General features: G+C 39.8%; 1 protein-coding gene across 21 annotated transcripts in view; it reads left to right on the top strand.

The window, feature by feature from the left end:
- NFIB (nuclear factor I B) overlaps positions 1-14354 on the top strand; it is a 299659-nt gene that overhangs the window by 220377 nt on the left and 64928 nt on the right. For all 21 annotated transcript variants that reach the window (XR_014520632.1, XM_083482267.1, XM_083482278.1 and 18 more), the window contains exons 4-6: positions 5429-5497; positions 7195-7315; positions 8450-8568. Coding sequence is in view for 20 of the 21 variants with exons in the window: in XM_083482267.1 (XP_083338393.1) it covers positions 5429-5497; positions 7195-7315; positions 8450-8568 (309 nt within the window). In the remaining variant the exon portion in view is untranslated. The remainder of the gene's footprint in view (positions 1-5428; positions 5498-7194; positions 7316-8449; positions 8569-14354) is intronic.

Raw genomic sequence — 14354 nt, 5'->3', positions numbered from 1 at the left:
CCTTGCACCCTACTATACCAATTATTTGCCATTTTAAAAAGTTCTGTTCTGTAGTTCCCAAGTCCATTCTCAGTGCCTGCTGTGCTGTCTCACCTTGTTGTTGAGAGGATTACAAGTCCCAGCCTTGGACAATTGTATTTCTGCCGGGCTCTGAACACCTCAGAAATACAGCATGACATATGTTCCCAGATGAGAAATTGCTCCAGAAGTTCCTCAGGGCACCTTTGATCTTCCATCAATTTTCCAGCAGTCTCTCTAGCTCCAAAGCTTGCAGTTGGAAAGGGAGCAGGGGATTATTACCTTGTGCTTAGTTTTGGAGGCATAACACAATGTTGGGAACGAGTCCCTGCTAGTTGAGGGAGAAAAAGGGACCTGATAAACATAGCCTTTTTTGTGGTGGCTACAAAGCCCTATCAAGATGTGCAAATCCCTTCATAATCAGCATGTGCCAAACCTGTGATAATTAAAGCATCATTCTCTTCTGATCAAGTGAAAATGATTGAACTTTCCTTGATTACATTTGACTGGTCAATTGGCCAGATTTTTTTCTATTTTTTTTCTTTTTACTAGTTGGATACCCAGGTCTTGAACTTGTATTAGGTGGTATCTGAGCACAATTTGATTACTTCTTTCTTCATGATAAGTCCAGTATCAAGACATAGTCTGATGAGCTGTAAATAGTGTTCATTGAACCCAGAAGGCAATTCTAGTCTTTGAAATAAAAAAACCCCAGTATAGCTTTATTCATAAATTTATAATTAAACTGAAAGATCCTTAATGCACTGAATGAAGATTTGTAAATACCAGACCAGGTATTTTAAGTATCTGTAGAACTAAGCCCTTTAACAGGGACGCGGGTGGCGCTGTGGGTTAAACCACAAAGCCTAGGACTTGCTGATCAGAAGTTCGGTGGTTCGAATCCCCGCAACGGGGTGAGCTCCCGTTGCTCGATCCCAGCTCCTGCCAACCTAGCAGTTCAAAAGCATGTCAAAGTGCAAGTAGATAAATACTTCTGACGGGAAGATAAACGGCGTTTCCGTGCGCTGCTCTGGTTGGCCAGAAGTGGCTTAGTCATGCTGGCCACATGACCCGGAAGCTGTACGCTGGCTCCCTTGGCCAATAAAGCGAGATGAACGCCGCAACCCCAGAGTCGGTCACGACTGGACCTAATGGTCAGGGGTCCCTTTACTTTACCTTAAGCCCTTTAACACAAGTTGCCGTTGTGATTTAAATGGTCTGAAAGAGGTAGTTCTTGGTAGGATGAAATATTTTATATCATAAACCTTCAAGATTTACAGCTAGTAATTTGGTGTGTTTGAATGGAGGAAAATCCATTTTTAAGCACTAGCTTGCATTTTGAAAGTCCACATAGCCTTCAGGTACTTCTTTTTTTTACAGGCTGTGTTATGACAACTTGCTCCAAACTTGTCTTTTAAGAGATGGGTGCACACAGTACTTGGGTCTTTGCCCGGTATTCACAATGACACCAGCCTCATAATTGTAGTATTAAAGTAGGGGTTTTCACATCTCCTTAAAAAAGAAGAAAGCAATTAACCTCTCCAGCTCTTTGGTCTTTAAATACGGAGGCATCTCCTTTGATGATAACAAATGGCATTGTTCAGATTTTTGCAGGAAGAGTCTTTTCCTCCACCAGATTTAAAAGTTAGCAGCGATAATAATTAGTGAATTATACTATTCCACATGACATTATCTCTTGGGCAAAATGAGTCTTTAGTCAGTGATGCTGCTAGATCCTTATATTAGGTTTAAGTGCTGTGAAATCTGGCCACCAGACGGGGAGTAGATGAGAAATATATGCCAAGAAGTTCTATTTAAATGTATATTATGAGTTAATGCAGGAATTACTTAGGTTGCAGTCCCGTGATAGATCCTGTTGAACTCAGTAGGACTTATTTCTGAGTAGGCAGGCATAGCACATCATTTTTGAAGTTAAAGCACCATGCAATGTGGGAGGGAAATTCTTTCTTTTCCCTTGAACAAACTGTGATGATATGATAGAAAAATGAAATGTTCTTTTCAACAGAGGTTAACATCTAGCCATTGTGCATGCATACATAACAACAATAGCTCCCCCCCACCCCAAAGTTTGGTAAGAACTTTCTGCTGCTTACCTTTTGCCTCCTCTACAACCAAATCACAGCAGATTGCAAATATAGAGTGATTTTCCATCACAGCAGATTGCAAATATAGAATGATTTTCTATCACACAGCTGGAAGTCAAGTACCCAGCCACAGTGGATTTGTTAACTAGATATCCTCACCAAATCCTCTTGGTGCTAGAACATATTGTGTTTACCTTCCTGTACTCAAAAGCACCTTTGGAATGCAACTTGCAGAGCAGAGTGCTTGGGGATGATGCGTAATGCAGCACGGCGCCAGCTATGTGGTTACTCTCATTTAAGCTTTTAAACACTCATTTAATATTTTAAATAGAAACTGTTGGTCTGCTGCATTTTCAGAGCTGGTTTTGCTCTCAGTATCGCTTTGTCTGTGTAATGAAAAGGGGGGGGTGCTTAGGCTGCTTCCTTTTTCCAGGTCAAGGAATATACAAAAGCTATGTAAAAGGGAGAAACTTTTTTTTTTTTTACGCTGCTCAAAGAGAAGAAAGGTTTTCAATTTCCTTTTCATTGCTAAGTTGAAGTTAATTGCTATTTATTTAATGGTGGGCAGAGTATCCCCTCTTCTTCTAACTTGGTTCTCCAGACGTCCCCGTTTCCCGGGGACAGTTCCTGGATTTACAAATTAGTCCCCATACAAAATCTATTGAAGTTGAAAAGTGTCCCCAGATTCATTGAAAAAAATCTGGTAACCTTACTCCAGATTGCATGTTGTGGAAATTAAACATGTGGGCAAGTATCTTCCAGCAACTTCTTGCCCTTATCCACAGATGCAATTTTGTTTTCTGGTGGGGGCTGCTGAAGCATGGAAAATGGATGCTAAACAATGTTTAATACTCCTGTTCTCTAAGCTCAGCTATTTTTTCTAGTTTAGGGTTCCACGTGGGAGTTTAAAGTGGATTAAAAGCGCTCTCTCTCTTTCTCTGATGGTGTACATATGATGTCCTCATTCAAGGGGCAGCTTCCCCTTTTCCTGCCAGCTGACTGGGATTTTTCCAACCCACAGATAACCCTCTAAAGGAAGAGAATCTAATGTCAAATTGCACATTACGCAACTGTGAATACACTAAGGTGCATTGTTTGGGCAGGGCTTTACGTTTGTGGTGACGTTTCCTCGAGTGCTGTCTGTCACCTTACTTCTGCCCTTCTTGAGCACAATCTAGCCATTTTGTTTCCTCAGCCCAAAGGAAAGCATGCAGTGTGTTTATTTTCACTGCTTGTTGCTAAAGGCAACTCCGTGGCGCAGTTTCTTAAATGTTTTAAACAGCTGTTCCGTGCAAAACCTCCTCACTGCAAAATCACTGTATTTAATAAAAAAAAAAAATGGCCATGGGGGAGGGGGGAAATCAGCAGGTACAGGAGATAAGAAGGAAAATGGAAAAGAAAAATAGAAGCGCTTGTCCGCTCTTTAAACACTCCTCCCCTCAAATCGCTTTCCCTATCCTGAAATGGCTACATGCCTCATCAATTTTATTTGCAATGCATTTTAACGTATTTACAAGCCGAGTTGCACCTCTGTTTTGCGCGCCAGGAGGAGGGTCTGGAGATTAAAGGACCTTGTATCTCCTCCTGCATGAACATTCCTTGCTGTGTTGAGGTGCTTTTTGGTGGGCTGCTAAATCTCACCTGGCTGGGTGCTCTGCTGCCAATAAGGGGAAATAGATATTCGCTCCACTTCTCTGTGGGGAAGATTTGCGGTGGACCACATGGCCACCAACTCCCATCCGGGGGCGGGGGGCGGAGTCACATGTCTCCCAGAGGTCCCCGTCCATGTCATTGTTCCAGCCAGCCAATCCACTGACTGGGGGGGCATGGCTGGGCCCCATTTAAATGGTGGTGCGAGCCACAGAGCTTCCTTCTGGCTCGCTTCCTCCATCTCCCACCCGCCCTCCCTATTTTCAGGTTTTGATATTGGCCTTGCTATGGACCTCAGTTGGTTGCCGTTGAGGGGTCTGGTAGGAATTTTTCCACTTGGCAAATTGGCGTGGGCCATTTGGTTTTTGCCTACCTCATAGCAATCGTCACAATTTTGTAAGGTTTGGCAGTTAGGCATTGGTTGATCTTATGATGGGGGAGGGGAGGTGTGGCCATCGCCTGCCCCTCCAAGCTTAAGGGTATTCAGTTAAAGCAGTGGTTCTCAACCTGTGGGTCCCCAGATGTTGTTGGACTACAACTCCCATCATCACTGAGCTCTGGCCTTGCTAGCTGGGGGTGAGGGGAGTTGTAGTTCAACAACATCTGGGGATCCACAGGTTGAGAAAGGCTGCGTTAAAGGAATCTGGGGGTGTTGATCATGTCTGAAGCCTGGGGCAGGGCTAGGGCCATGTCACAACCCCGTCGGGAATCCAGGGGGAGCTTGAGTTGGTTTGCATTGATGGGGCTCCCCCTACTGGTGGTGGACCCTTATAGGACTCCCTGCGTGATGGGCAAGAGTCAGATATCGTCAGGTCAATTCCAATGTCTAAGCCAATACTGATAATCTGTAACCAATAAAGTTGTGGCCTCAATTTGCCCAATAACCATTAACCTAATACCCGTGTCCTTGTGTCTTACGTATCAACGAGGGGGTGGCTATGGGGTCTTGACACACAACAGATGGTGCCTCTCCGTTGCCACTCAGCTGGGTAAAACATGCACACACATTTTAAGGGGCATCTCGTCCGGCCACCTGCAATGCAGGAATCTCAGCTAAAGCATGCATGGCAGATGGCCATCCGACCTCTGCTTAAAAACCTCCAAGGAAGGAGAGCCCACAACAGACCATTCAACAGTCGAACAGCTCTTACCGTCAGAAAGCTCTTCCTGATGTTTGTTGTTGTTGTTGTTGTTGTTGTTGTTGTTGTTGTTATTTATTTATTTATTTATTTATTTATTTATTTATTTATATACCACCCATCATCTGAGAAACACAGGGCAGTTTACAGCATCAAGACACAAAAATACGTAACATAATAACAAAATAATAACAATTTTTAAAAATCTATTTGGGTAAAAGGTTTGCCATTTTAGCCACTGTGAAACATACTTGAAACATTTGCTTGTGTGCAAGTTTGGTGTTGCCCAGTTCCATGGGGACGGGGGGACGGGACAGTTTTCCAAAACAAATAGAAAACTGATCAAGAAAGCAATTATATGCTATTTATTTGCAATAATCTACCAACGTAGAAAGTCTGGTAGTAATTGGCCCATCCTGGCAATTGAGTTTTGTAGCATTTGAGTGTGGATTTGAATTTATGAATGTATTTTTCATCCCAATGTAACTAATTATCTTTTCATGTTTTCCCTTCCAGTGTATCTTGAGGATAGTTTTGTAAAATCTGGAGTCTTCAATGTATCGGAACTGGTGCGGGTGTCGAGAAGTAAGTTTCTCTTCTTTTAACCTATAGTTTTTTGTGTTACAATGTTTCTGGCTAAGAATCTGAACTCCAAACCACAGGAAACATTAACATGTGAAGTCCGTGGAACCCTAGACACGTGTTATAGTGAAATCTTCTCCCCCCTTGGCCTTCCATTGTTGAATTGGCATATTCTGACAAACATTTTGCTTTTAAAAATACAGGCAGTTTTTGTGGGTTAATATGCATTGTTTAGCGTTTATACAGTAGGATCTGATTATATATCTGATTAGTGAACCCTATGAACTTCACTAAATGACTTTGTGCAAGCTGCTAACATTCTGACTTGCCCTGTAGATAAGTTACATGTTTACAGAGTATATTTAATAAATTAATCCCATTCAACGAGGTCCACCAAATATATATGATTATGGCTGCAAACATATGGACACTTCCTTAGGAATAAGTGTCATCAAATTAATTTCTGAATAAAACTGCATAGGATTGGGCTGCAAGCCTTTGGTTGAAAGAGCAGAGTGAGATTGCAGTTAAATTAATAGTTTCAGTTCTATACTATTAGCTTTGTTTTAATGAAGTATCAGGTTGATCTGTTCAGACATTTTTATTTTCTACAAAGGTTTGCATACCAAGTTTAGTTTATACTGAAGATTGCGAGGAAGTTTTGTTGATAAGCATGGAAATCAGTTAAACAAGGAATAAGCTTTCTTATGCCAGCAAGGAAGAAATGTTATAAATAGGAAGCTTAATTTTAGTTCCGAATAGTTAATAAATACATTAGGAACATTTCTTTATCTGTCATGAGAATAATACATCCAGTGAGCATCCTATAGTTAGAGAATAGCCTGAGCTAAGATTATTCATCATGGTTTTTGAATATACTTGCATGGTAAAGTGCAGTTGTTGGTTGAATAGAATAATGTGTTAATGTACAGCACTTGTGCATGTTTATTCAGGAGTCAATTCCACTGTATTCCCTAGCACTTACTTTCAGGTAAATGGGCACACAATTGCAGCCTTTAGTATTCTAAATTGCATTAAAGTCATTCAAAAATATGCAGCAACAGTGAAAACTTCCAATTTCAGGTGTATTTGGGATTATTATACTGTGACATGAAACAATTAGTTTAACGTTCTGGGCCCTTCCAATTAGCAAGTAAATTGTATGTAAACTACCCCAAGAATTTGATTGAAGGGCACCAAGAGATAATAAATACACACATTTGTTGTAAATAAGTAATGTAATGCATGCTTGTATTAATGAAAGTGAAAATAATGCATGGAGCATATTAATATATGTAAAATAAGAGTTTATTTTCCAATAGATATTCTGTTTCACCAACTGAAACAAGCGTGTGTTTATGCTGCATTTAAAATAATCCCATTTTTGTGTTGTTGCGTCCAGAATAAATACATTTTAAATTATGTAACAGAAGTATTGTACTTGTGACAGTAATTTTCACTTTTTTTCATGAAATGTTGATGGACCACGAGAACTCATGGAACTAGTTAATCACATAACTGTCTAGCTTTTCCCTGGTTATGGGTTAATTTTTCCTCAAATTATGCAACTAGGAAAATTAATTTCCTCTTGCTTCTCATAGACAAAAATATAGAGAGAACTTTGTTTAAGGGTGTGCTTTTGTTAGTATTAAATTGCTGTTTAAAGACTGGTGTGACTATCTTAATGCTGTGTTCTTTAGCGCCTATAACCCAGGGAGCTGGAGTCAACTTCCCAATTGGAGAACTTCCAAGTCAACCATACTACCATGACATGAACTCGGGTGTAAACTTACAGAGGTCACTATCCTCTCCACCAACCAGGTGAGAATATCATTTTTTAAAAAGATCTAGCTATTGTTAGGATGTTTTTGTTGTTGTTGCTGCTGCTGTTTTTTTATTTTTATTTTTATATCTTATGCTTTATGTGGAAATTGTTCAATTCAGCAGTGTACTTATTGATGTGCTTTATTTACAGTTACCTTTTGTAATTATGCAACTCTTTTTATGTCATAAGCCTCCTTCAGCATAGGTTTTAATGGCGGAAAGGCGGCATGTAAATAAAATGACGATGAGGTGCAATATTGCACTTCTTAATTATGTGTAGACAAGTAACAGTTAAATATTTCCAATGCTTTCTATTAAAATGGAAAAATTAAGTAGGTGTGGTGATACATTTTACATTATCAAAAAAGTCAACAAAATAGAGTGGAAGCTTTCAAAGCGATCATTTTGTCAAACAATAGCAGCAGCAGGAACAGCAAATATTGGTGATGTAAGAAGTGTGAAAATAATAATAATAATAATAATAATAATAATAATAATAATAATAATAATAATAATTTATTCATACCCCACCCACCTGACTGGGTTTCCCCAGCCACTCTGGGCAGCTCCCAACAGAATAAAAGCATGATAAAACATCAGTCATTAAAAACTTCCCTATACGGGGCTGCCTTCAGATGTCGTTTAAAATCAGATAGTTGTTTATTTCTTTGACATCTGATGGGAAGGCATTCCACAGGGCAGGTGCCACCACCGAAAAGGCCCTCTTCCTGGTTCCCTGTAACCTCACCTTTCGCAGTGAGGGAACTGCCAGAAGGCCCTTGGAGTTGGACCTCAGTATCCAGGCTGAACAATGGAGGTGGAGATGCTCCTTGTAAATCTAGTGAGATCCTTGCTATCTATCTATCTATCTATCTATCTATCTATCTATCTATCTATCATCTATCTATCTATCTATCTATCTATCTATCTATCTATATGCGCATATTCTCAGCTTCAATGTAGCATGTGAGCAATAGATTTTTGGATCTGGAAACATGAGTTCAGAGTTTGGTTTAACCCAGGAATAGTTTTGGGCTTGACACATGCCATCTGGATCAAAAGAGCTGTCTGTTGTTACTTTTAATACACATGAAGGCAGTTAAATTAATGCTTCTTCTTATATATTCACAGTAAGAGACCCAAAACTATATCCATAGATGAGAATATGGAACCAAGCCCAACAGGGGACTTTTATCCTTCCCCCAATTCACCAGCTGCTGGGAGCAGGACATGGCATGAAAGAGATCAAGGTGAGTAAATCCATATCTTTATAGTGCTTCAGGCTCATTTGTGGAATTTTGTTTTACCTCATAAATACATTCATGCTTTGCAGTTTGAAATGGAGATTCAAATCTAAATCTGCTACTAGGCTGAAGTATGTTCCTAGACTTTTCAAACTTACAAAGTAGTGTCCATTAGTCATCATTAACCTTACCATCATTCTTTTTTTTTTATTTTTACACCCAGATATTGTGAATATGCATACCAATCCTTTTACTAAAACAACAGTTTTCACTGGAAACTAAACCTGTCAAATTAGAGGGTCAGGATAGATATTAATTTATTCATCTGACTCTCTGGCTAGCGGAATCTAGCCACGCCGGTAAATAATTGAATAAATTATTAAGCTTTCACCGTATATTTTATAAGAAAATGAATAAACATTCTGCCTTTTTTCTGGCCTTGTTTCTGTGCCTTTAATAGCAAGTTGATGTGAAAACATTAAGAAAGTCGAAGCTGCCTGTGGTATGAAGAAAAAGAAATGGCTTCACTTGTTTTATTTCCCCATGTTGGTTTGCTGATAGAGATTCGGAAGCAGGTCCAGAAAAGATCTAATAGCCTTAACCCTGGTGATTTGCATCCTATTTTATGCTCCCTAATGTCCTGAAATTTTCATTTTGCTTTGTTCTTAAATGATTTCTGTTTATCTATACATATAAGCCAATGGACATACTAGTTTACCCTCTACTGCCCAGTAACTGCTACCCTGAAAGTTATAGACATTTAGCCAGCAATCATGCTGCCCACGTCCTTGCACATAACAAACATAGCAAAGTGCACCTTCTGTTTATCATTTATTATTTTTATTTCTTTAAGGCATTCATATAAAGCGTGCATAAAAAAATAAACCAGGCAGCAAATAAAATTCACATTAAAACCAAATAGAAACTTGAATACTTCCTAATTTCTCTTTTACTTTTAATTATCATTAACTAGTAGTTCTTTTCATAGTCTTCCTTGAGGTATTTCACATAATCCTCCTTACAGAACTTCTTGCAGTCCTACTAGCGTAATCTGTTTATTACAATTGCTTTTTTAAATAATTCAAATATTTAATTCAGTCTTCTAAGAATCTCTGGTTCCGCAGGTTTCGAATCCTGTCGAATCTGAGTTGGGAGGTAGTTCCACAATGCTAAATACATGGCTTCTAATAGTTCAGTTGTAAGGAGGAATAACTCACCGCCTTGATAGTCAGCCAGCCCTGGCATGGCCAGTCATTTAGAGTATCTTTTAAGAGCAGACAAATTGGGACGACTTGGTGGCACCCTTTGATGGGGTGATCAAACTTTTTTCCCCAAAGAGGGCCAGATTTGATGAAGTGAACATGCCTGAGGGCCGGCTTTTTTTTAGGACTTTATCCCAGGACATATACTGCCATGGGGGTCAGATTAAATCAATTGACGGGCCGGATTAGGCCCCCGAAACAGACTTAGGACATGCCTGCCTTAGCGGCACAGATCCAGGCAGAGGCTTAGCCACCCCTGTTGTAAAGGAAGATTTTTAATTGGTTCTATCAACCAGTTCCTTTCCCACCTTCCCTTATGTAAGAAGTATCTGAAATATAAATGGGGTACTTGAATAAAACAGTTCCTTACATTTGACTTTCTGTTGATACAAGTAATATGCCATATTCCTAGCTAAGTGGCAATAGTAATAAGGCCTGATTGAGTTTCACCTCCTCAGCCCCACTGTCTTGCCTTAGAGGACATCAGTGGCAGCTGTTTTCTTGTACGGTAATTTCCAGCAAAGAAGGGCTTTCCTGCACCATGGGCGGAGCGAGATCAAACTGCTGAGCACCAATGCCTTGTCTTAGACGACATCAGCGAGAGCCGTTGCCTATGTTGGTGGCAAGTCTTTCCCTGATGTCCTCTGACATCATCACTGATGTCCTCTGTCATCAGTGCATGGAAGTGGGGTTGAGGAGCTGAAACTCGCTTAGCACATAACGGTGGCAAGCGAAGCATATCCGATCAGCAAAAATCAAACTTCCTTAGTTCTGGCCAATTGTCTCTGCCAGAATTTCATGCCCTTGTTTGCTTTTTGAAAGACCTGCAATATTATACAGAAAAGTGCATGGGTTACTAGAATTAGGTATTTTGTGGTAAAAGGATATAACTTCTGAGCCAGTGAAAGCTACCCATTCTCAGAAGATCCTTATCTTTCATCTCATCACCTCATGATGTTATCCAGTTTCCCAGTTGCAATTAATAACTATTTCTAGCTTACACATAAAAATGAATTACATATTGTATACGGTATGCAATAGTCTTTGTTTCAGATTTATATTGATCATGGGTTTTTTGCCTTGTTTCTTTTTAACATAGCATTAAGAAGATGGTTTTTGTGCAGGGTTTTTACTTAAAGGGAATGTTACACTCTTTGGAGCAGTTGTGGTACCAATCATAAAAGTTCCTTTTTAGTATTCCCCAAATATTTATGTCTCTCGGCCCCTTTGCACCTCAGGCAGTATCCCCTGTTCCCCCAAATGATCTTTTTACAGCATGCTTAAACAATATTTTATTTGGGTCAGTTTTTACATTCTTCCCACTTACTGCAAAATATCAATTTGGAATGTACTCCCCCCCAACATTCTATAAATAATGCAAGTTTTATTTGTATCTTTTTGTACATATATTTGCAAACATGGGGATATAGGATTGGGCTTAAAATAAAAAAGACTCGCCTATTGGTTGGTATTATTATTATTATTATTATTATTATTATTATTATTATTATTATCAACATCTGTTGGGGTGCTCAGACATTGCTCTTTATTCATCTCCCAAAGAATGAGATCAAAAGTGATCCTCAATTATTTATTCTTAATTTCCCTCAGTTACCCTCACCACATGCAGAAGTGGTCGTCTGTACTAGGAACCTTCACAACTATTTAAGGAGGATTCTCGTTTACCCTAGTTATCGATAGTTAGAGTGATTTCCATACCCAGAATAAGATGGAATCCCGTGCTCCCATTCTATACACCGTGAGGGGAACAGGAAGGGGAAATGCAATGAGTGATGGGAACACCATCTGAACAGATGCTCTATTTTGTTGTCGTTGATTTTTGGTACTGATTTCATGAAAAGTCACCCAATTCTTAAAACTTGAATGCTTGTATCAAGAAAGATAATCTTTTAAGTTCCTTTGCATGGTGGTCTCTGCATAATTCTAGTTGTGGAGTGCAGAGTTCTGTGGTGCTTAAGCTTTGGTGACCTGCAGTTAAGAGGGGAAAAAATTGTGTCTAAACGGATTCATGGTAAAAACCAGTCATTTAAGGGGCCAGGGTTATGGAGTGGCATAAGTTCCTGTGTCCCCCCCCCCTTCCTTTATTTGGCAATTTTAAGTATAGTCAACAATTTTAACTGAGGTGTAGGAAAGCATATCCGGGCGATAAATCTCCCCCCCCCCCCTTTCTCGTGGTACTCGAGGCATTGAAAAAAAGCAACCTATGTTATTTGTTTAGGATGTTAGTTCCATTGCTTTAGTCCTGCTCCTGTAATAGACGTTGATAGGAAAGACATCGCTGGTGGCTGTTGCCACATGAATTACACAAAAGACATAGGCTAAAATGGGAAAGAAAATGGGTCAAGTGCCTATGTCTGCAGAGGCAATTTTCAAAAATTGTCCACCCTCTTGCAGCTCCTTTATCATGAACTATGGTGTATCAGGAATAATTTTCCCATGCAGATTTATTATAGGGACTGCACTGTTCTACTTTTTGCAGTCTAAACTTTGACTGATAATTCATATTAGTTTATAGTAATTATAGTGCTGCATGGATGTGTTTGGAGTGTTCTTAGCTGATTCCTTGCTATGTGTCCTAAATGGTTACTGAATTGATTCCTATCCTGTCTCTTTAGTTTTAAGAGATGTTTGTCATGTCACTTTGCCTCTCAAACACTTAAATACTTACAACTTCCGTTGATGTGCTTCAGTGATAAGCACGGTCTTCCATTGTAAACTAAGCTGCCAGGCTTCGCATATCCTGAATGTGCAAATACAAATGTGTTTCCAACTTAGAATAAGGTTGGTTTGGGATAGGCAGCATGATCAATCTTTCAGAGGAAACCTTTGACAAATTCTAGGTTCCTCTCCGAGGCCCTGGTCCTTGGAGTTAACTAGTTCACTCAATCCACTAAGCCCAGACTTCTAGTAGTGGTCGTCAAAATACCTGTCATTACCTACTCAATTCTAGAGAGCAATAGGATTTTTTATTGTATACATTCACACAAGACATGTGGTTTGAGAATCCTACCAGAACACAACACACTCATTCTCTCCCTCATTGCACCCCCTTCACTCTCTGCTCAGCTCCACTCTTTTTTACACCCCTTTTATCTGTCAAAGTCAACTCTGACGTTCTATATCTGGGGTTCGCTTCACTCAGAATTCCATCACACTCACCTGTTGTCCATTCTCCACCCAAGACATTGTTACGTTGCGTTATCAGGAAATACTTTTCCGGTCTCCTGAAATTCAGGGGCAGATGTGTTTCTTACCATGAATTGGCACATTTGAGGTCTGGTTTTGTGGCAACTTCAGCACCGAGAACTATGGTTTTGATGTTCTGAGTTGGTAAGTACCAAGGGACCTGGTACAGTTCATCCCCAGGGTCTCCATATAAGAGGACTCGGGTCACGTCACAAAGGAAAAAGAAGAAACACTATTGGCCAAATTGCTGCTTTCATAAGATTCTGAGGCTAGTGGCAGAAGATGAGATTATTTGTAACCTCAGTTCCCAACATCCAGTTGCCATAAGAGTACGGTCATGCACTAATGGCAGGCACAGCTTTTCTAGAAGGTTCCTGAAGCTCAGCAGCACCTGAGATCTTTGCTCCACAAGTATGAATATGCAGAACCACAGTTACTGGTAAGTAATTCTTCTTTTCAAAAAAATAAATAATGATGACAATTTTATCACAGTATGAGAAAAGAGAATTTTGTGGGTTAAAAATATATATTTCATGGAGTTTATGTTTCATCGTTTATTAACGATTATTAAGTTAAAGTCAGTGGTTAATATGTTATTTTATCTCTTGAGCCACGCTACTTCTTTTACACTCTCTCACACACACATATAAAGATGGCATCCGATATGTTAATTACTTTAACATAACCCCCCTATTTATTCATTTAACTTCTTTGCAGATTAATTTGAAATAGTAAATGTAAGTACATGTCAGGAGCGCAAGAGCACAGTGCGCATGCATTCTTCACGAAGTGCTCAAAAATTAGCAAGGGGACTTTGCAGTTCATTTAATTGGAAGGGAATGTGCAAAGCACTGACACAAAATAAAAGTTCAAAAGCACAATAATTTCACAGTAATAGACTCTGATCCAGTGCTGTTTCTGCCCGTGAGGTGCCTTGCCTGGCTTGAGCCAAGCTGAATCTCTTGGAGATGAAAGGGCACTTAAAGCAATCTGTCAAAGCATGACACACATTTTGGCCAGGATCCCAGAAGCTGCTTGGGGAGTAGTGGGGTACCTGAAGGTGCCTGGAATTTCAGATTAGAAATCCTGGCAACCAGAACCAAGCACATCACTCCCGAATCACCATAATGGTTTGCCAGAAAAGAGGGAGATGTTCTCTCCTCTGCTCAGGCGCCACCGATGGCTATTTGCTAATTCTGCAACTTCTAACCTAACTCTTGTCAAGTGACACAAGTTGTTCTATAAACCCCCTAGGGTCTGGCTGCCTTTGCTAAGTAATTTGTCCCATGAGTGACAAATCTGTACCATGTTTGCTCAGGGATG

This window comes from Podarcis liolepis (assembly GCF_965112155.1).
Source record: "Podarcis liolepis genome assembly, chromosome: 17".
Taxonomy (NCBI): Eukaryota; Metazoa; Chordata; class Lepidosauria; order Squamata; family Lacertidae; genus Podarcis; species Podarcis liolepis.
This window is presented reverse-complemented; position numbering and strand designations above follow the sequence as displayed.